The sequence below is a fragment of the Silurus aristotelis genome, assembly GCF_946808225.1.
Source record: "Silurus aristotelis genome assembly, chromosome: 18".
Lineage (NCBI taxonomy): Eukaryota > Metazoa > Chordata > Actinopteri > Siluriformes > Siluridae > Silurus > Silurus aristotelis.
Genome location: NC_139591.1, coordinates 20,513,696 through 20,535,755, shown reverse-complemented (window position 1 = coordinate 20,535,755; position 22,060 = coordinate 20,513,696). Strand labels below are relative to the sequence as shown.

Genomic DNA, 22,060 nt, shown 5'->3' with positions numbered 1-22,060 from the left:
TAGTGCGATGGATTCTTTAGCGTTTTCATGTTTGCGCAGAACAAATCGTATTTCCAGTATGGAGTGAGTAGCCACAGTGACACTGCGCTAACTCTAGTTTTTTTTTTTAAATATCCTTGGCATTGTATTGTACACATTAATTTTCCTCTGAAAATATCTGAGCATACAACCATTATTGTCAAAATAACTAGAAACAAAAGTGAGCACACTCTAAATGATAACAGTTGTATGTTGTGTAACCATGCAAAGCCACATAACTTATTAATGTTCATGTTTTTGTCTGTTAGACAGGACCATAGACATTCGTGTATAAATGTAAGTTTAACACCTTTGTGATCAACTGAAACGCTGACTATATGCCATCCCATAACTTATATGCCAAAACTGATTGGAAAACCTTCCCAAAAGATTTGGACCTAATTATTCCAGCAAATGGAGACTTAATCAGGAATGGGATATTGAAAATGTTATTAAATGTATAGGAGCTTGTCCAGGATGAATTATCTACTAATGATGAATGAATAAATGAGCCACAAGTAACCAGCAATGCTAGAGGGGGATTATATTCAACATGGCAACCTGAATTCAGCTCCTCTTTCATAGACTGCTGAATAGACCTCAGTTCCCTGTACACTGACAGAACAGTTTCACTGCTTCTCTTCTCATCAGACACATGCTGGGGTAAGTCATCACTTATTTCATGCAGAATGTGGGTTTATTCTCTTACATTGAGTGATGCAGGCTCCATAACATTGAGGCTCCTCAAACTTTGAGGCTCAAAAAGCTGAAACTTCTGCTAAAACTAAAGTTTTAACAGTTTGAAAGCTCCAGTTGAGATAAAATCATGTATCATTTAAAACCACATTTAAACTATAGTTTGCATAAGGACATGATTCTAAGAATATACTTTCTGTAAGAAAAAAAACAAGTGGTCTCTAAAGAAGTCTTGCATTACAGGAGATCAAAATATTTTGTGGTTTCGGGGGAAAACTTCCAGGACTGAATTGGCTTCACTTCTTCAATGCATAACTAAACTTTTTTTGTTTTTTTTTTGTTTTCCATAATTGAGAATTTTTTCCAAAAAAAATCTATTTTAATGGCTGAAGCCCAATACAACAGTCTGACACCACTGAGTCATTAGTGTACAATACCTGAGTAAACAGAAATGGACTATACTTAAATGTGTGTGTGTGTGTGTGTGTGTGTGTGTGTGTGTGTGTGTGTGTGTGTGTGTGTGTGTGTGTGTGTTGAGCGGTATAAAGGTTTTCAGGATGCCATGGAGCATTACTGCTGCAGTCTTGGCATTTCAGAGTGAAAAGAGATAATGTCAGGCACACACACACACACACACACACACACACACACACACACACACACACACACACACACACACACACACACACACACTCACACAGAGGGAGAGAAAGCTCAGCCTTAAACTGTAGGGTTTAAAACATTCCAGCATTTAGTGTATATCCATTATTTACAAATAGAATTCATCCAGCTGTGATTTTGGCATCCAAAACCAAAATATGGTTTTGACCTGTATCTTTTTTTTTTTTAGCTTCTCTTTCTATCCCTCACTCTCACACACACACACACACACACACACACACACACACACACACACACACACACACACACACACCTCTTAACATCCTTACATGTCAGAGTATGAATGAAGTCTTTCCCTTTAAAATCCTTAGTAAACCAAACCCTTTTTTGGTCATTTATTTTATTTATTTATTTATTTATTTATTTATTTATTTATTTATTTATTTATTTATTTATTTATTTGAATTCAAAGTTGCAAAAACAAAGACAGAAAAAGCATTTTTATGCCTATGAGGACCAGCCTAATGTCCCCATTAGGTTGAAACTGTATGTTACACTGGTCTACCAGGAGAAAGCCTTGGAAATGAAAAGCTACATTTGTCCAAAATTGGGTCACTGATAAATTAAAAATCATGTAAATTGAATTGAGTGTTAATTTGCATCAGTTTCCAGGCTACAGGTTCCTGTCAGAATTGCATAAAAATAATTAAAAATGGGTGTGTGCGATTATGCTCCATCACTTCTCTGCAAAATGTGGTATAGCAGTGAGAATCGTGCCACACCAATCACCATCTTTTTATTTATACAAATAACATAATCGTTTATTTATTTATTGCTTTTTTTCAAAGTGATAGTAATAATTTCATGTTAATTGTTGTTCCAATTGCATAATTAAAAAATACAAGCTCTAACATAAGATTAAACGACAAGGTTTCATCTTTACTTGGTATCTAAATGCCACTTGTCTCTTGTTAACTGCAGTAGGACAGTCCCCAAGGAGATTTCAGCCTTAATCGGTAAGCATGGACGGACTCCATTTGCTCTGATATCTTTTCTCCATGCCTTCTGGTGGAATCTCTCCCCATGGTCATCACTCACCGCCCCACAGTTCAAGGGGAAATAGTCTAAATGCGAGTAAAAGACGTTAGTCAATGATGCCAGATAAGTTGTACATGTAAATCAACAATAATGAGGAGCTCAACTTTTGTCCTGATCCCCTATTTTCTATCCAAAATATAGGCGCTATGACGTATTTCATTACTGTCATCATACTGCACTTTTGAGATGCGAGTGTAACCTCGTCACTAATCTAGCAGAGGTTATCAACGTTTTGAAGCATCTTGTTTTCTGAGGAAAATATCATGTTACTGTTCTTTGGGAATGTTTTTACAAGCCACCAAATTCAACTGTATGATGTATAGATCTGGCCAAGAGGAATGTACTCTGCAATAAAAGACCAATAAATTACAGTTAGATAATAATCTTTAGTCTCAAAGTAAAGGTACATTTATTTCATCTTCATTTATTTAATATTTTATTTTAACTTTCATGTCAAATTTCGATGTTCTACCTCACTTTCTTGAGAAGTTACAAGGCATCATTAATTTTCTCGAAAACATTAGCCAACCAGCACCTTTATTACCTGTTTTCTAATTGATCTCATCAAAATATGTTAAAATTAGCACATTTTATCTCAGAGGTCGATAATTTCCCAAAATTTATAGACCAGTATTATTATATAAAAAGTGTTAATACAGTAGTTATGAGAGTTACACAGTTTCTTATGTAGTTTAGTGTACTTACATATATATATATATATATATATATATATATATATATATATATATATATATATATATATATATATAAAACCATGCTTAATATCATGTTCTTGTCTGAAAGGCTTAAAACCCAACATCTTCTGTTTATGCAGAGTCTCATCCACCTCAGGTTTGTGTGTGTTGTGTGTTTTGAGATGCTTTGCTTTTCACCATGGATGTAAAAAGTGCTATTTTGAGTCACTGTAACATTCTTGTGATTTCAAACCTCAAACCAGTCGGCGCATTCAGGTATACTCCAGGCGTGTACACTTCAGGCTGTTGTACAGTCTGTTTCACACAACGGTGTGTAGAGATTTTACACAGAGTGGTGTGAAAAACAAAAAACATGCAGCAAGTGAGCACACTCTCTGAAAACTGGACAACTGAAGACTGGAAAACATTTCGCTCCTGTTTTAGCATACAGATGTTTTTATTAAAGTGGCCAATGTGCATACAATATTCTTGTATGCTTTCTGAACATCCCATTCCACATTTAGTCCGCATTTGCAGTTATAATAAACTCTCCTCCAGATCGTTCAGAAACAAGGTTGTTAGTAATGTCAGGTACTGATGGAGGTGAGGAGGCCTGGGGAGAACTCAGCGATCACATTTATTCCAAAGGTTTTCAATAAGGTTGAGGTCAGAGCTCTACTGCAGGCATTCAAAAGCTGCCACTCCATCCCATGCAAAGCAGATCTTCATGCAGCTGGCTTTGTGCACAGGGGCATTGTCATGCTGTCAAGGTTTGGGTCACCTAGTTGAAGTGAAGGGAAAATGTAATGCTACCTCATCCAAAGACGTCTTATACAATCATGTGCCTTCAACTTTGTGCAAACAGTTTGGGAAGGAAACAGATTGGAAAGGTTAGTTAGAAAACATAGATGTCTATAAAGTGCAACTGGAAAGTTATATAACTGTTTGTCAGCTGTGTTTTTCACACGTTAAATTAATTCTCTTTATAAATTATTGCACAGAATGCGACGTGACAAACTGATTTTAAGAGCATGTCCTTTTTTCATCTCTGGACGAGAAGCCTGGTCGACACCGAGTTTTGCAGTTAGTGCTTTCTTGCTATAATATTACATTAGCTTTAACTGGGAACGATGCAACACGTAACTTCGTGCGTCTCAGAGGAAGTAAAGGAGTCTGATGAGCAAACAGAAAGACACAGAAACACCAAAGAGAACTTCGCTTTGTGGAACCTGTGTATGTTGTGGTGTTCCTTAGCTATAAATGTTCACTCACGTGAGATATATTGCTAAAGCATAGCAACTGACCCCTGACTGACCCCTAACTGTTATTAATAACAAACTGTCTTCATTGTCTTGCTTGAAGTTGAGTGTGGGAAATGTTTAATTTAGAAAAATATGACTTTTAGCACAAATTTAGACTTTTGGCTAAATATGTGCTAAACCTAGTGGTTATTATTCTCATCATGCTAGCTACCTAGCTTTCATTTCTTATTAGGATTAGGAGTTCTAATAATCATTACGACTTGAACATAAGATAACTTGAATGGAAATGGTTTGTGTGTGTGTGTGTGTGTGTATGTGTGTGTGAGTGAGTGTGTGTGTAAGTGTGAATGAGAATTGAGTTGGTATTTTAGTGGGAGCACAGATGGCAGAATAAGGAGATCCATCCTAATGAAGGGGAGCGAGAATCACCTGAGGCCTGAAAACACACATTAAACACACTCTCTCTCTCTCTCTCTCTCTCTCTCTCTCTCTCTCTCTCTCTCTCTCTCTCTCTTTCACTCTCTCTAAATTTTTCTTTTCTTCATGAGTTCCTTTTTCTCTCATTTGCTTTCATCTGTTCTATCTCTTGCTTTTCTAGTCTGTGTCCAGGGTGTGTGTGTGTGTTTGCGTGTGTGTGTGTGTGTGTGTGTGTGTGTAAAACACCTGGAACAACTTTCCTGCTGCCATCCTTCACTTCCAGCTGTAAAACCGAATGGCCTCGCTTTTTTTTGCTTTTTTTTGCTTTTTTTTAAAATCTTTCTCCCATTTTTTTTTCTGTCTGTCTCCTTCTCTTTTTTTATACTTCTCAATATGTCTCTCTCTGTCTCTTTTTAAATGTGCAAGTTCCCCTTCTATTATCGCTTTTCTCTTTTCTTCTACTTTCTGTTTTTCACTCGCTCTCTATGTTTTCTAATACTAATCATGTGCTGTATGTGGAGGTCAGAGTCATGCAGGTAGAGGTCACACACCTCAAACACAAACAAAACATGTTACTGTTTTATCCGTTCATTTCTCCCTTTGTGGTGTTTTAGCTCTTTGAATTTCGTTCATTAAGAAATGCTTTAGTTAGGAAGGTTTTGAAACAAGTGACAACGAAGAAGGTAAAAAGTGGGAGGACGAGCAAGAGAAAGATGAACCAAGGTGTGAGAATTGTAAAGAATGAGGGGATCAGAAAAGTAAAGGAAAGTGAAATGGGAGGCAGAGGCAAGAGGGAGGATAAGGGAGTAGGTGAGAGAGAGAAAGATTTTGTCATCCATGCCCTGCAGACAGGAAACTGAGAGGGAGGAAGTTGTTAAAGCACACATCGATGGAGCAGCACGTCTCGGCTGCTCTCTCACTTTTTCATTTCTGTGTATATCTTCATGTCTGCCTCTTTGTGTGATTCTGTCAGCCTGTCATTCTTTGCATTCAGACATGTTTATCTTTTTGTTTCTCTCTCTCTCTCTCTCTCTCTCTCTCTCTCTCTCTCTCTCTCTCTTTCTCCATCTTATTCTTCCTCTCTTTCTGTCCCTCTCTGTGAGCTTCTCTGTTAGTCTTTCTCTTTCTCGATTCATCTCCAGTGTGTCATTCTGGGTGTGTTTGCAGGAAATGTGTGCAAATGTGTGTTTATACATTTCCTGCAATCGGCATAAACAAACATATTTTGTGTGCATCTTCCATGTGTGTGTGTGCGTGTGTGTGTGTGTGTGTGTGTGTGTGTGTGTGTGTGTGTGTGTGTGTGAGTGGAGTGGAGTGGTGCAGCCACTGCAGTGTGTCCAGTATGAACCCTCTGCATATTAAATGCTGAGTGTGTAGGATTACTCAGGGTTTCCACGATCGGATGCCAGTGAGATCATTAACACGTAAAAAAAAAACCTTCTGTGTTCTTATATTGATGCACACCAACGGTTGTGTGTCAAACTTTGTGCTGTATTACACACAGCAGGATGTGGCTATGAGTAATACGTGCAGAACGAGAAGAAAAAACCCAAGACATTATATAGCTCCAACGTTAATAAAAACCGATATGATATTAGGGCCAGAAGTATATAAAAGGAAAAGTGAAGACACGAGGTACGACTGAATTCGCTCAGACGCTCGATAATTATTATTTTTTTAAGTCAACGGATAAAAAGAAATCCTGCATCATTTCCTGTGTGTGTCACAAAGCCAGCAGGAGTTCAGAGGATAATGAGACTGGGATAAATTAGCTGTGTTTGCTAACTAGACAGTTCCTGAACACATCCGCAAGGCTTTTAGTGTAATTAACCCTATCTGCAATGATGGTAGGAGTTGATCTGTAGGAGAAGGCAGGAAGATATAAAGGAACTTGAGTCCAAAAGCTTTGCTTTTTACTTAATTAATCAAAAACTATTTCATAATCAATTGTAAGTTGTATCATCATCCCTACTACCTTCAGCTAATGTATCAGAATTACAGTATATGAAAGTGTCTCTTTACAGATTGTATTCATTTGTGAGTGATAAAAAAACACTTCTATCTCTTGTTATAGGAAAAGAAGAAGAAAGAAAGAACGAATGGTGCTTTATACTTGTCACATGTACTTTATAGCACAGTGAAATTCTTTCTTTGCAGATCCCAGCGGTGTTAGAAAGCTGGGGTCAGAGCGCAGGGACAGCCATACAGCACCCCTGGATCACAGTGGGTTAAGAGCCTTTCACAGGGGCCCCACGAGTGTCAACTTGACAATACTGGGGCCTGAACCCCTGACTTTTCTGACCAGTAAATGTAGTAAAAAGTGAGATATTTGAACATTTGAAATGTAGTGAAGTTAAAGTAAAAGTCACCCTAAATGAAAACACCAGTAAAGTAGAGATATGTTTCTTAAAGCTACTTAAGTACAGTAAAGAACTTAAGTACACTTACTTCCGCCCTGTCCACCACTGACACCTTCCCATAAAGACTGGATTGCGCAGTGCAGCCCGACATGAAGCCCAGCTACCAAGACTTAGATCATTTTTAATACAAAATCATGTCTGGAAATATTTTATTTCTTATGTACGACACCAATTAAATACCACTGACAACTTATTTAGTTATCGCATAATGTCACGGCATGCTTTTTTAGCCGTTTAATGTGTTGGAAAACTTTTATAAAACACTAGTTCCTTTTTCTCAATTATATTTATATCACAGAAAACAGTGGTTCTTTCACTAGCCTGTCTTTTTTCTCTCTGTTAAAGTTAATAAGATTAAAAAATGCAGAGAAATTATAAACTCCTCTGTTTGAAAGACTTGGAAAGTCTTCTGGAAGTTTCTGAAACCAGTCCAAAGCTGATAACAGCATGTTTTTATTGAGAATTTTAATTCCAAGTGTCTGCCTAAGTCCCTATGAATGAGCTGCTACACTAGAGAATATTCTAGATCAGGCTCAAGCTTATTATATTTTATCATGTAAATCATAGTTTTGGGAATACATTATATATAGACCTTATATTGTTGTTATTCAGCTCAGTGATGCTGTTTGCTACCTTTCTCTATTTCTCTACTTCCAAACAACAATAATTGATTGTAGATGAAGTTATACAGATTTTATTTCCACGCTTCAGTTTGCATACGTATTTGTAGTGGCCTAGAGGTGAAGCTGGTGGATCTGCCATAACGTCATCCCACTTCCCGTCATTTCATTGTATGAAATCCAGCCACATCATAAAACAAACAACCCACCATATTTTAATAACAGCTCCAAGTTTCTTCCAGAAGATTATGAGTCTATATCCTGTGTCTAAGAAATCTAAGAAAGTAAAACTGTGCTTCACGTGGGAGGGAGAAAAAAAAACAGATCTGTGAGACATAAGAAAGACAGAAATGGAGAAAAGAAGAGGTTATCCGAGAGGAAGATACAAGAAACGAGAGCAGAGGAAGTGCAGAGAAGGTGAGGGATGGGAAGAGGCTATGTTAATAAAAGAGTAACAGGAAGAAGAAAAGATATAAAAAAGTTTGCTGAGCAGAAATAAAAAGTGAAAAACAAGAAAAAGGAGGAAGAGAGAGAAAGAGATGTAGAAATAGTTCCTCTCGGTTACTCAAAATGGTGTGTGAACTCTCCTACCTGCTCAAAATTTGGGTTAATGAGTGTGTGTGTGTGTGTGTGTGTGTGTGTGTGTGTGTGTGTGTGTGTGTGTGTGTGTGTGTGTGTGTGTGTGTGGGTCACGTACTCAAATGTGTGTTTACTCCTGATACACTAATGCTCTCAGGGCTAACATAACTAGTCCTTTCATTCGAACGGAGCCTTTACTTGTAAAAGAGCTGATTGTGTGGGAGTCATTACACACACACGTACACTTACACGTACACATGCATGTGACAGGCAGTCACATGCACTTTACCTCCTCTCGATTTCACCTACTTTTCCAACAGGGCTTTTCTGTTTGGCCATAAACACTGCCTCTGTGTGTGTGTGTGTGTGTGTGTGTGTGTGTGTGTGTGTGTGTGTGTGTGTGTGTGTGAATGCCTCGTATTTTTCCCGTGTGTTTGCTCACCTCACAGTACACGTCTTCTTTTTCCTCTTAAGGTCGTTTTAACACTGCCCTCTCACTTTCACACATCGTCCACCCCATCAGGTTCGGCATCACCGCCGGCGTGTAGCTCGTTTCTGAAACAAGAGCGGTGTGTGTTTTCACCTTCTCTGCTTCAAAAATATCACACGCGGTATATTTTTACTTCTCTTTTAATACACCTATTCGATCAGTCAAGCTGGTATTGCGTGGACGTGAATATTTTGCTCAAGCAGTTTTCATTTTTAAGCAGAAGGGTAACTATAAGGATTTCAGCTTTAGTTAAAAGTCATGTGTGCATCATATGCCAGATTTTTCATTCATAACAGACAATTTTGTGAAAAAAAGTTTGCTGCTCATATGATGTCACACAGTCAGTATATACAAAACATTTTACACTTGTCCTGCTCACTTAGCTTTTAGGAACATTCTGCATGGCCTCAACCTTAACTGTCCCACCCGTCCTCCTTTCCATTGCTCTGCAGCAGTGTCAGTCCATACATTTCACACATAACCCTATACTGGTGTCCTACATGAACCAACCCACCTCTTAATACCCTCATTCTGACACCACGGCTATAGAAAATATCAATATTATCAACCAGTGCATTACGGTTTTCCTGGGGATGTAACGTAAAAACAGCTATATAATTCACATGAATATATTTGAGCTTGTGCTGTTTGCTACAGATGCGGTTTGCAAGCAATGACTAGGGCGCTCTCTGAACAGCTGATCATAGGACGTGAAAATGGCGACGGTACTGTATTCCTGCTAGATGGCCCTGGTGTCACCAACTGGAAATCTGATTGGTTAAAGCATCAGTTTCAAGCAATATGTGCTTTACGCTACAGGCAGCCGCATTGCTGATTCTAAAGGCCTCACGTCAGATTACTTTAAACCTGGGAACAGGTGACGGCTAAAATATATATGGATGGATAGAAACTCTAATATGAACATATATCCACTCCTGGAAGCAGCTCAACCGAGAGCAAAGCTATGAAATTAAGAGAATAGGCTATTGGGAATAATTGAATAAATATAAAAAAAAAAATTAAATAATTTTATAATGTAAGTCAATGATTCTGATGTGTTGAGGCCAGCAGAGAAGGCCTTGCTGGCTTTGACGGCTCATCACTGCTCTGCAGTCATACACCTAGACCCATTCCTGTATATCTCTGGAGCCTGTTGGCTCCACCCCTTTAGTTAGCTCTTTCCTTTTATCTTAGAATCCAAATGAAGTGACTTGACCCAACGCCATACACCTGTCCAAACCTTTTCAGATCTTTGAAACTTCAACCTAGTCTATATTCTTTCAAGCCATCCACTTAGCTCCACCCCTTAATTGACCCTGCAGTTGATTTGCCCTCAGGAGTCGTTGTTATCCACAAAATCCACATTTAAAATCTATTAAATGGATATGCTATTAATCCATTATAGAATAAGATATATTGCTGTATTAAAAACATTAAGGTTTCTTTGGAGTGAACTCACATTTGGACCTAATTCTAGACAGTCTGGATTTTTGCATTAATTCCTTCTCTCTCTCTCTCTCTCTCTCTCTCTCTCTCTCTCTCTCTCTCTCTCTCTCTCTCTCTCTCTCTCTCTCTCTCTCTTTCTCTTTTTATCTCATTCCCTCACTCTAGGTAACACAATGCAGATGAAATATGCAGGAGGATTATATTAAACACAGAAGATAGCATAGATGCAAACTGCTGACTGGGGAATATGAAAAGTGGCTGCTCGGGGAAATGAAAAATCTTCCTGGACATCTAACGGTATTCAACGTGTCCCATTCTGTTAGACTCATCCAGAGCAGAAGAACGCTGACTCCTCTGATTTAAGCTCAAAGGAGAATGATATGGACCTGGACATGTGAATTACTAAGTGAACCGTTCTCAAAGAAAAGGTTATTACTAAAGTCTGAGAGTCTTAAACGTGGAGTGGCATGGTCGAAGTCATCGCAGCAGGACTGTTTCGGGTTCAACCAAATTCACATTAAAGTAGCCTCATGGATTTTTAACACATTAGAAAAGACAAAGAATGGGCTTTAACATGACTTGAAACAGAAGTAGGACACTTTTTGTAGCCGGCTCAATCCAAACAGAAGCCTCTGTTTCCTTATCTCGAAGGAAATGATCTTCAGCAGCAGCTGCTTTGGCAAATTGGAAGCTCTCCAGCAGGACCGAAATGAGCCAGAAAGAACATGCGATTGAGGAGTAACCAGGGGCAATCGGATCTGTTTTGGACCAAACATTTCTTCAGTGTCTTTAAGTAAAAGAGTGTTGCTAATGCACACAAACCCTCTTGTTCCCTATTTTCTATCAAAGTCAATACTAGCAAATAGCTGTTACATCTTGTGTATTATTTTTTTCGTTTGTCAGAATTTCATGCCTAGGATAAACACTAGAATACGTCACATATCAGATTATATTTTACACTCTTGCTTCATATCAAAGATAGTTTTAAAAGGGATAGCACAAACTGTCGTGCATATATAGATATAGATATATTGTGACTCGCACTATATATTTGTCGAAATGCCGACAGCTTTAGCAACTTAAACCGGACACAACTGCTCCATTCTATCACTAGCTACGACAGAAAGAACCCTCATTTAGCTTACAATCAGATAAAAAAAATACGTAATGGATATGAAGATACACGCATGTATATGATACAATTTTGTCCGAGATGTTGCGAAGAGGCCTGTTTTTGTGGCTTTCTCGTGTCTGTGGAGTGTTAGTCCTTGTTTGCTGCTGTCTTTCCCTACTCTACGTCATCACTTGCAACCCTCATAACGATGACCCCTTGGTGGTGCCCCGGCTGGGCGCACCGGGCTCTCCGAGAGGCCCCGGGATTCCTGGCTTGCTCAGCGGACCTCCCTTGGGCTCGTCGAGCCACGAGAACTACCAAGCTATGCTTCAGGAACGTGACGAACAGCAACGGGAACACATTTCCAGCCTGAAGAAGCAAATCGCAGAGCTGAAGGAAGCCCTTCAGGAGCAAGTCGAGAGGCCAAAGGAGCTTCAGGAGAAAACGGGCACCGGAGCGACCGATCTCAATGAGTTTCTTCGCACCCAAATGGGCCGAGCGGAGATAAATGCTGGTGTCCGCTTGCCAAATGAGTACGCCGTGATACCGTTTGAGAGCTTCACACTACAGCGTGTCTATCAGCTGGAGACAGGACTCACACGGCATCCTGAGGAAAAACCTGCGAGGAAAGATAGACGGGATGAGATTAATGAAGTGGTGGAGAGCGCCGTGCACACACTGAATTCGCACAAACACAACCTGGGCGATAAATTTAGCGCAGACAAAGTGTACAGCATGGCTGACTTCATTGAAGGTGAGTGTGGTTCAGCTGAATTGGTAATTATGGGTCCTTGTTTGGGTTTTGGAAACTATGAGCAACAAATGACTGAGAAAATGATGGGGCAAAAGTATATTTCAGTTGCCGGTTATACATTTTGCTGCAACATTGTTGGCAAAGGAGACGATTTTTCAAAGTGTTTACAAGAATAATTATTTGTCAGGAAGCATAATTTTAGTTATCATTGAGGAGAAGAAATAATCGGTTGCGAAAGTAATTTCAGTGTTTGGAAATACAGATGTGCACACGTGACTAGCTAATTGAAGCCAACTACTTTAGCTAACTGAGCCAATTTTCCCTTTATTTCAATACCATTTTTCTTATTTGTAAAGGTAAAAAATTACTCCCAAGATTCTCACTAATATACAAATGTACATTTTAAATGTATAAATTAGTCCCTATATGTTTATCCCCAATAAGCGAGCCAGAGATGACAATGGCAAGGAAATACTCCCTGGATGTATTAGAAAGAAACCTTAAAGAGGAACTAGACTCATCTGGGTGCGAACCTCATCTAGTTTGGTTCACAATCTATAATCTTTTACAATCTTTGGACATCAGTATCACAGAATGTGTTACTGAAGTATATTGTACCCAGTCCTTCTTTCATACCAAAGGTCATCTAGATAAAATTAACTCACTGTGAAATTTTTTTTTTTATCTCCCTTTCACATACTTTTTTCTAAGATTTTTTTCCCTGCTTTAACTGATATAAAAATCCAGATAAATTTTAAAAACACATTTTGATTGCAGTGTCTATGGAACACAAATGTCAGGTTTGTTTCAAGTTCCTCCTCAGGAAATCCTGTGATACAGAAAGCATATGTGTGTGTGTGTGTGTATATGTGAGAAAGTAGTAGGAAACAAAACCATCTGCTTTATTGTTCACAGCTGAGCCATCTCTCTCTCTCTCTCTCTCTCTCTCTCTCTCTCTCTCTCTCTCTCTCTCTCTCTCTCACACACCCCCACACACACACACACACACACACACACACACAGAGTTACACATAAACATAGTGAGGTAATGTTCCATACAAAGGTCACAAACACACAACAGAAATATCTGTCCACAGAAAACACACACACACACACACACACACACACACACACACACACACAATAATGAGATTTGGTGGTTATCACCACAAAAACTTTCTCAACAAAGAAGGATTTGTGAGGAAACTAAAATGTCACTGAATCCTTAAACTGTTCAGTTAACTATACTACACAAAGTACATTTGTCTCTGTCTTATAAAATAGCTTAATTTACACTCAAAACAGTAAATCTTCTTCAGAAATCCAAGATAGCTATACCTAGCTTGCTAGAGTTAGCAATGAATATAACTGTTTGCTAGTTTGATGGTGTTAGCCACTATAATTATAAGTGATTATAGATAACATAATCTTGACTAGTCAACAAGCCAGCTAGTATTAAGCACTACTACTCAATATTCTGAAATCCTGTCACACACATTCATGTCAGCTAGTTAATGTTAAAAGAAAAGATAATCAGCTTTTATAAATATGATTCAGTTGCCACACATTGTCTCTCAAATTAGCTAGAGGGCTAGCATTAGCAGTGAACATTGTAAAAATCCTTTCAGCTTACATAATGGCCAACTAGGTATTGTTAGCACTGAAGAGTATGAACATTCATATATGTGAATATATCATAATAATCCACTCACATATTCTTTTAAATGAGCTAAAGGTAGCTATCTGCCTCGCATTCACAGTAAAAATGTTGAATTTATGTCTAAAAACACGCTAGGAGGTGGACTAAATAGGCTAAATTGACCATTGGTGTGAATCAGTGGATGAATAAGTTTGTCTGTGTGTGCATTGTGTCCTGTAATAGACTTGCTTCCCATTTTGGGATGTATTTCCACATTACATTCAGTGTTCCCGCAATAGACTTTGGATACACAGTGGCCCTAACCAGAATAACACACTTACTGAAGTTAAATGAATGAATGAATGAAAGAATGAATAACATGCCCTCATGACAGCATTGACTTCCTTTCAAAGCCTTCCATCTTATGAACTCTATCTAGCCTAGGAATCCAACAATTCCACATCACACTCAAAGACATTCCTTCTTTGATCTATGATTTCCAGAAAATTCCTTCAGGGTCAACTAAAGGTTCAGTGATATTGCCCCAGACTGTATTTTTCAAACTGTATAATGGTAGAGTTATACAATGCAACATCTGCCATCAGCACTACTGACTGATAACTAGTAAAATCAATTTAAATGGAAATGAAGTGCTAAAGTTGAGAAGTCGATCACACAAAGCTGCATGTTCTTGTATTGTTCCTGTATCAAAGGAGGTGGCATTAGGAGGAAGTGGGGCCATCACAGCATGCAAGATTTCTATTTTCTCATCGCTATTTCCTGTTATTGACATCCTTTAACTGAGGCCGACCTAGAGTCTTTGTAGGAATTTGTTGATTTCATGTGACTGAGTGGCCTTGTGCTCTTATTTTAACATGAAAAAATAAACAAATATATATATTTATAATTAAAGTAATTTGAAATCGGTTTTTTTTTTTCATATTTTGTATACGTGCTTTTTGATTAAATATAGCAATTAAATGCCCTAAATAGTTTAGTGCATGTAATTGCCAAAGTTTAGTATGCAATTTCAGCAATAAAAATATACATTTTTCTAAAAAAAAGGAAACAAATTACTTGTTCATTTTAAGACACCTGTCTTATTTCCTCTTGTATTTTAAAGAAAAAACACTTATTTGATTTATTCTATGGAATAATCGGTAGAATACTCGATTCCTAACAAAATCAATATTTAGCTACAGGTGTGCTTCCTACTGCGCATTCCTTTCTTCTCCGCTCTCCGCTCTGGAACTGGTGCTCGTCCACCCGCCCAGTGCCACCTAAATAACTGTTATTGTTCTGTAATTTGCTCTGTTTTGCTAAATTATGTGGTATAATTTGTTAATCAAAAAATTTACAATATATCACCCCATACCGATCAGCATTTTTCCTGTGTAGGCTACGACTTACGATATTTTCAAGTTATTATGGGGTCATTGGCATCTCCATTGTAATTCGTTGACTACCAACATATACATTATAAACAAAATCAGATTCGGGGACTATCAATATATACAATTAGATTTGCGGACTACCAATTATTATAAATAAAATCAGATTCAATTTGAAGAGGGCTCTTTGGAACATGGAGCTTCTGTCCAATATGAAGGTTCTGAGGAAAAGACATTTTGCATCATCATGCATTTTTGCCCAGCATAGTCTTGTGCCTTTCCAGGGTCTTCTCCTCAATCAGGGGCATATGTTATTTGCTTGTAGTTTGGGCAAGCTAGAGATTTTTGCACATTTTAGACTCATACCTTCTGCTCAAAAATTGGGCTTTACTAACTTAAGGTTTCTGCCTACCATGTGGCGTTTTCCCACCTAACTTGAACATGAGGCTTCTGCTATTTCCAAATTGGAACAAGCTGGAAGAATCTGTACAACATTAGGCTTCTGTCCATTATAGAGCTTCCCTTCAGTATAAGGCTTTGGTTGACATGAGGTTTCTGCCAAGCCCTTGAGCCCACTTTGCCCAAGAGCAAGCTTTTATCTATTGTTAGATATCTGCCCAACCAGGGGCTTTCCAAAAGTGGTGCTTCGGCAAGTGGGAGGGTTTTGAGCAATCTACAATGAGGTTCTTTACCCATAAACCTCCTCAGAAATGTGGAATGTATCTCATTTATAAGTTAGTGGGAGATTCACACCTCTGATATTATAGCTTATTCATAAAGAATTTACACCACAGTAGGTAGTTGATAATGACTGAGACAGTGATTTTTACTCATCCTGTTTCTACTAAAAGGCATTGTGGGAGGTGTGTGTTGATAAAATTGCGTCCGCAAACCTCAATAGAGAAACTGATTAGAAACCAGCCATATTAATTGTAATGCAGTTTGCAGTTTCTCAGGTTCTGAGTCAATCTTTCTTCCTTTCCTAGATATCGTCAGAATTTCCCCAACAGCTGAGGTGAAAGTGAAGTTGAATTTGGTTTTTTTTTTTTGCAAAATTTGTGTGATTCAAGAGTGGAGTCAGTGAGTCAGTGACTCTGATTTCCAGTCTGTACAATAGAATCCATGCTGAAATTCAATTCAGATCCGTAAAAATGCTTTTGTTGTGTAAGCTGTGAGAAAATTACACGGGTATATACTGGATTTAAGCGTTTAATGAAATAAATCTTGTTTGTCATGGCCCCATGCGTGACAGTTTTCCAGCTGTTTCTCAACCTACCAATGTTAACATGAGGCCAGAATGAGTGATGAAGAGTGGGGGTCAAACGCTAGGAAACACCTAATCTTGTATTATTTTTGAAACACATGCATGATACTGAAGAGTAAATTTCACAGTGAATGACTAGAAGAAAGTTCTGTGGACAGATGAGTCAAAATTGGAAATTTTTGTCTCTAAAAGTTCTGTAAGACGGAGAACAGGAGGGTAGATGTTAGCAAACTGCCTTACCCCCCATTCAAACATGGAGGTGGAGGCTTAAATTTCTGGGGTTGTTTTGGAGAAGGAAAGGGTGGAGTAAAAGGAAAACTGAACCAACATATCAACCTTTCCATAGTCCAACCCAATGCAATTTTGTCTGGACTGCAGCTTATTGAAACCAACTTCACCATATAACAAGGTGTAAAAATTTCCAATAGCTTTGTCATTATTTTGACTCACCATGTAATTACTTTGACTTAATAAGTTGATATTTTGGCTTAGTTGCCCATTTGTTTTTGCTAATTGGAACTAATATGTCAATGTCATAGTATGTGTCTATTCTTTTATATATTTGCATTTACTTTTTTCTTTTCTGCTGTAACAGAGCCTAACCCTAACCCTAGATTTCCCCACTGTGGGATGAATAAAGGTATCTTATCTTATCTTATCTTATTAGTTTAACTTTGTTTTTCCTACTTTGACTTGACTTCCAGATGAAATCCAGTGTTTTTGACCTTGCATTCAGGGCTTTCGTAACCATAATATCTAAACATTTGACTAGCGATACACCATCAATCACTAGCTAGCTGTGCAGCCTCTCTTTTCTGAAACTGATTGAAAAAGCTAAAAAGCACAAACTTTGTTATTTCAGAAAAGTTACAGCTTTACCTCTGACAGCTTTCCCTTTACAATTCTGTTGTCTCAATATGTCTTAGTTAGTAGATTCAGTGTGATTGTTTTTTTTTGTGGTTCTTTTGGGTACATGAATTATCGTGAGCCTGTCATTAGACAACAAAAATCGTTGAGAAGCAAAACCTTTCTTCTCTTTGTTTTTTTGTTTGCTTATTTTGATTTGACCATGATTTTAAATGGACATTTGGTGCAACCCAAATGAGGATGAGGTTCCCCTTTTGAATCTGGTTCCTCTCAAGGTTTCTTCCTTATGCCATCTCTGGGAGTTTTTCCTTGCCACAGTCACCACCGGCTCACTCATCAGGGACAAACTTACACTTATAAAGAACACCTTATTCACTTTTATCACCACATTATCTGTGTAAAGCAGCTTTGAGACAATGTTCATTGTTAAAAGCGCAATACAAATAAAATGTAAATAAAAAATGTAATTGAATTAAATTCACACCCATTTTTACACACATGCATCCGTCCAGAATCTGTATTTTTGGTGAGATTAAATGGATGGTTATTTGTATAGGTTCAGAGGCTAGCTTGTGAATCCTTGGCAACTGACAGAACGCACATTAATAGATCTCTGCTACCAACCAAAATGTTTCTGAAGTATTTTAGTCGTGCGGCTCGCAGAACAGATACACAGCAACTCCTGTGACACAATAGATCGATCATCCTGTTGCATTTTTTTGCCCTGTGCTTTTTCATATTTGTTCATGTGAGTCAAATGCAGACTTGTTATTTAAAGAGATTGAGAGGGTGGCTGTTGAGTGGATATCATAACAGCATGACATTTTTTTAAAATGATGATAATCAAGAAGTTATTACCTACAAGTAATAGTTCTCTCTTTTTTTTTCTCTCTCTACCCCTGCAGGATTAGCAAGAACAGAGAAGGATAAAGGAACGCTGTATGAGCTGACTTTCCGTGGAGATCGGAAAAACGAGTTCAGGCGTCTCGTTCTGTTCCGTCCCTTTGGCCCGCTGATGAAGGTGTCGAACGAACGCGTGGCAACGTCTTACACCGCCATCAACATCATCGTACCGCTTTCGCAGAGAGCCGACAAATTCAAACAGTTCATGCACACTTTCAGGTAAAAACACTTCCATCGGACACGACTGCACCATCAGCAGGATTTACTTTTCGAAGCACACAAACTTAAATATATTCTATAGGCTTATGCACATAAACATTTTCTAGATTTGTCATGTAAGATGAGCATTCTCAAGGCTAGTCAAATCCACTATGAACAAAGTTCAAGCATTTCATGTTATAGGAAAGTGGGAAGTGATAGCTTAGTGGTATTGACATTGAACTTCTGATTGGAAGTTACCAAATTACCAAGATGCCACTTTTGGCCACTCAAGATGAGAGTGTGCCATAAATGTAAATAAAAATAATCGACACTGGTGTGAAGTGATGCAGCACTTAGCAAGGTGGTGTTACTGTCACCATACCAAAGCTGATTAGTTTCTATAGCAACATATCCCAAAAACAAATGTTTTATTTCCTCATATACTCTGGGTCTGGGTTACTGAATTCAGGGGTTCAAGCCGCAGCACTGCTTGAAAACAAGTTACTTCCTGGTAGCACATATGTTATGGTTGCTAGAAATGTAGTTGCTGTTCCTCTTACCAGCTTCTCCTTTTAATTAATTCAGCTTTCCATCTACAGTAAATCATAAACTGCGGACTTTTTTTGTTCTTCTCTGTTCCTTTGTTGAAAAACTAAAATAAACTTTGACACTGGGGAGTCCTTTCTTAAAACGTTAAAGCTTTACCATTCGGATCGCCACATACACCTAAATACACTATCCACCATATATGTCCCACATTTCTATAGAGAATATGATGTGTAAGATCAAGCACGGTAATATAACCTATTCTGCTGTTATAGAAAATAAATCAACACCTGAATCTGACCAATAATATAAATGGTTTGCAAATCATTATCGTAAAGATTATCTTTTGTGTTCAGTCTTATTTAAAAGTGCGGGAATCTGAAACCTGTAAACCGCTGATGTGATGTGAGGCCCTGTCTCATTAGCATGACTGTGGCATTCAATAAACGTGCTTCAGTAAGTGAAATACCTATCAGGAAGTTGAATGAGATAAGGGAAATGAAAAAGAAGAAGCAAGACTGCATTATTATGTAGAGGAGTTGTTAGTTTGGATAGTGAATAAATAAAGCGAAGACGAATTGGAGTGTAATTGAATTTTTTTTTTTTTGTAGATTTTATTTATTTATTGTAAATGACATTGAAAGCAAAAATGTTTGTTTTTGAGTTCACATAATGTAATATTGGTCTAGTGAGGCAGTTAACATAGTATTGTACTGGCTAGTTGTTTAGTTAGCATGCTAAATGCTTAAACCTTTAGTAATGGGTCAAAGTGCTTTGTCCTAAAGAGCAGATATATTGGACTTGATAGATATAGACTACTGATAAAATATACTATAACTTATTACTCCTATAGCACATGCTTTCTATGTATATACTGTATAGACAGGAGAAAAATAGCAATCTCTGCAAATCACCAAATGTTTTATAAATGATTAATACAAGAGCAACATTAAACAGTCTGTTTGATACATCCACACAAATGATAAATAATTCAAGTCTTATTAATGAAGGCCAATTTTGACCTAAATTAGATTAACAGTGCACAGATTGGGTGCGTGTCGTGATCCATCCACATCAATTAGCCTCAATATTTCGTGCTGCAAGTAAATGGAAATCATTAGAGATGTGTATAGATTATAATGTGTGTCTAGTGTTTTTTTTTGTTGACTCCTTTCTATAAGATCAGCTCTTACAGTCGTATCAGCTGTAATTCAGATTCAAGGTTACATTAGTACATTATTAACAGAGTCTTTTTCTGGCTGTATGTGCTACATATTAGAGGTTGACAGATTCATCGTTTTTGCCAATAATCAGCACTAATAGTTGATTGCTGAAACTATTATCTATATCGATAGTTTTTCCGGGCTGCATTATACAAAACAAGAGCGGCCTCTAGAGGTGAATCACTGATGTCTTCGTGTATCGACTTTATTCATTTTGAATGTAAATGTTTTTATTTATTTGGAGTGTTCATTTTTGTTTCAGTTTGACGCCATGTCTTTTATTTTTCCCTCAATATTTAGATCAAAATATATCCATATTTATTTTATTTAGCACATTTTCATGATTCAGTACTGTATATAATCATATAATAAACATTAAAATATGTTATTTAACAAACTCAAAACCTTATACAATGATAGAGTGAAGGGTTTTTTTTTGAAAGCGGATACTTATGCAACATTCATGGAAGGAGTCTCCAGTTTCAGTGCTTTGTGTCACCTAAAACTCTTCAGGACAGACGAGCTTGTGCTTTCGGGGTTCTTGGTAACAAGAGTAGTTTTTGTTTTTTTGTCTTATTATCATAGTGAGAGTCTGGTGAGGAAACAACTGTTTATAGCTGCTTGTCAGAAGGACATTTTTCAATTGTACCAAGAAATGGATAAAAATAACCACACAAGGCCGATAATGGAAATTTTAAAAAATGTAATGGAATCCATTAAACCAATTTCCATTACATGATGAAAACTGGGGCTTTTTTTTGCAGGATTGTTCTATAATTATGATTTTTAAACAATTTCAGTATGTCATATAAAGAAAAGCAGCTACAGAAAGTGCTGAGTAGATAGCAGGCTAATAGCAACGCTGGAAAATTAACTTTTGACATACTGTATAATTGATTTGAAAAGCGGTTTCAGATCAGGATAAAAGTATTCATTGCTAATGGCAACTTTGGCTAATGGTTACATTAAGGGGAATAGCAACAGTGGGATAATAGCAGTACTGTCTCAGACACCAATAGCTTTATGAGATTATAAAAAGGAATGTAGGTCACTAAAGTGCGCACACAGGACAGGAAGGGGATCTTTTATAAATTATCTGATGGAAACTGTAATAGGGGAAGCATTTAAAGCCTTTCAGACTACTGCATTGTCTTTAATTATGCATCTCTTCCTATTTATGTTTGAACATGACATTTGAGAATAAATTGAACTGTTGGCTGGATTTCAACCCATCTATGAGCTTCCTGTGAGCCTCCTCTGATTATTAACAGCATGATTTATTTTTAATAAAGATGTAGTTTGCGTGTTCTCTTACACCGAAGATGGGATGAGTTTTTATACTTTTGTTTATTTTAGAATTGTATAGTTTTATTCTTTATATTTCAGACTCTTTATTGGTTCATCTTTATCTCTAACGTGGCTCAGGGAGCACACTTGTCTTCAGGTCGCTACATAAATAAAGTGCAAATAATAGGAAGTGCAGTAATTTGAAAAAACATTAAAAAATGACTGAATGATTAACAGAAATTGGAGTTTTAGTACATATAGGTGCTTGCAACTCCTAAAAAAAAAAGAAAAGAATGAGGACTAGGGAATGTCATTTGAAGGTCTGAATTAGAAGGTTACTTCACCACTTATTAGAAAAACTACTTATTATTATTAATCCTTCATTTCATTGCCATTGTTGTGTCTTTTGAGCAAAAACAATAATTTAGGGATTTTAATAAAAGTGTCTGCTGTATTAATAAATCAGAAGGATATAAATTAATAGAGGGATGTTTGTCTTAAAATAATGA

The 22,060-nt window shown here is 37.4% G+C and overlaps 1 protein-coding gene across 1 annotated transcript in view; it reads left to right on the top strand.

Moving 5' to 3' along the window:
- The first annotated feature begins 606 nt into the window (after positions 1 to 606).
- Positions 607 to 22,060, top strand: part of csgalnact1a (chondroitin sulfate N-acetylgalactosaminyltransferase 1a) — a 30,035-nt gene continuing 8,581 nt past the window's right edge. Inside the window, exons 1-3 of the mRNA XM_083567777.1 lie at positions 607 to 681; positions 10,528 to 12,230; positions 18,297 to 18,513. Coding sequence (XP_083423903.1) covers positions 11,576 to 12,230; positions 18,297 to 18,513 — 872 coding nt within the window. The 5' untranslated portion in view covers positions 607 to 681; positions 10,528 to 11,575. The remainder of the gene's footprint in view (positions 682 to 10,527; positions 12,231 to 18,296; positions 18,514 to 22,060) is intronic.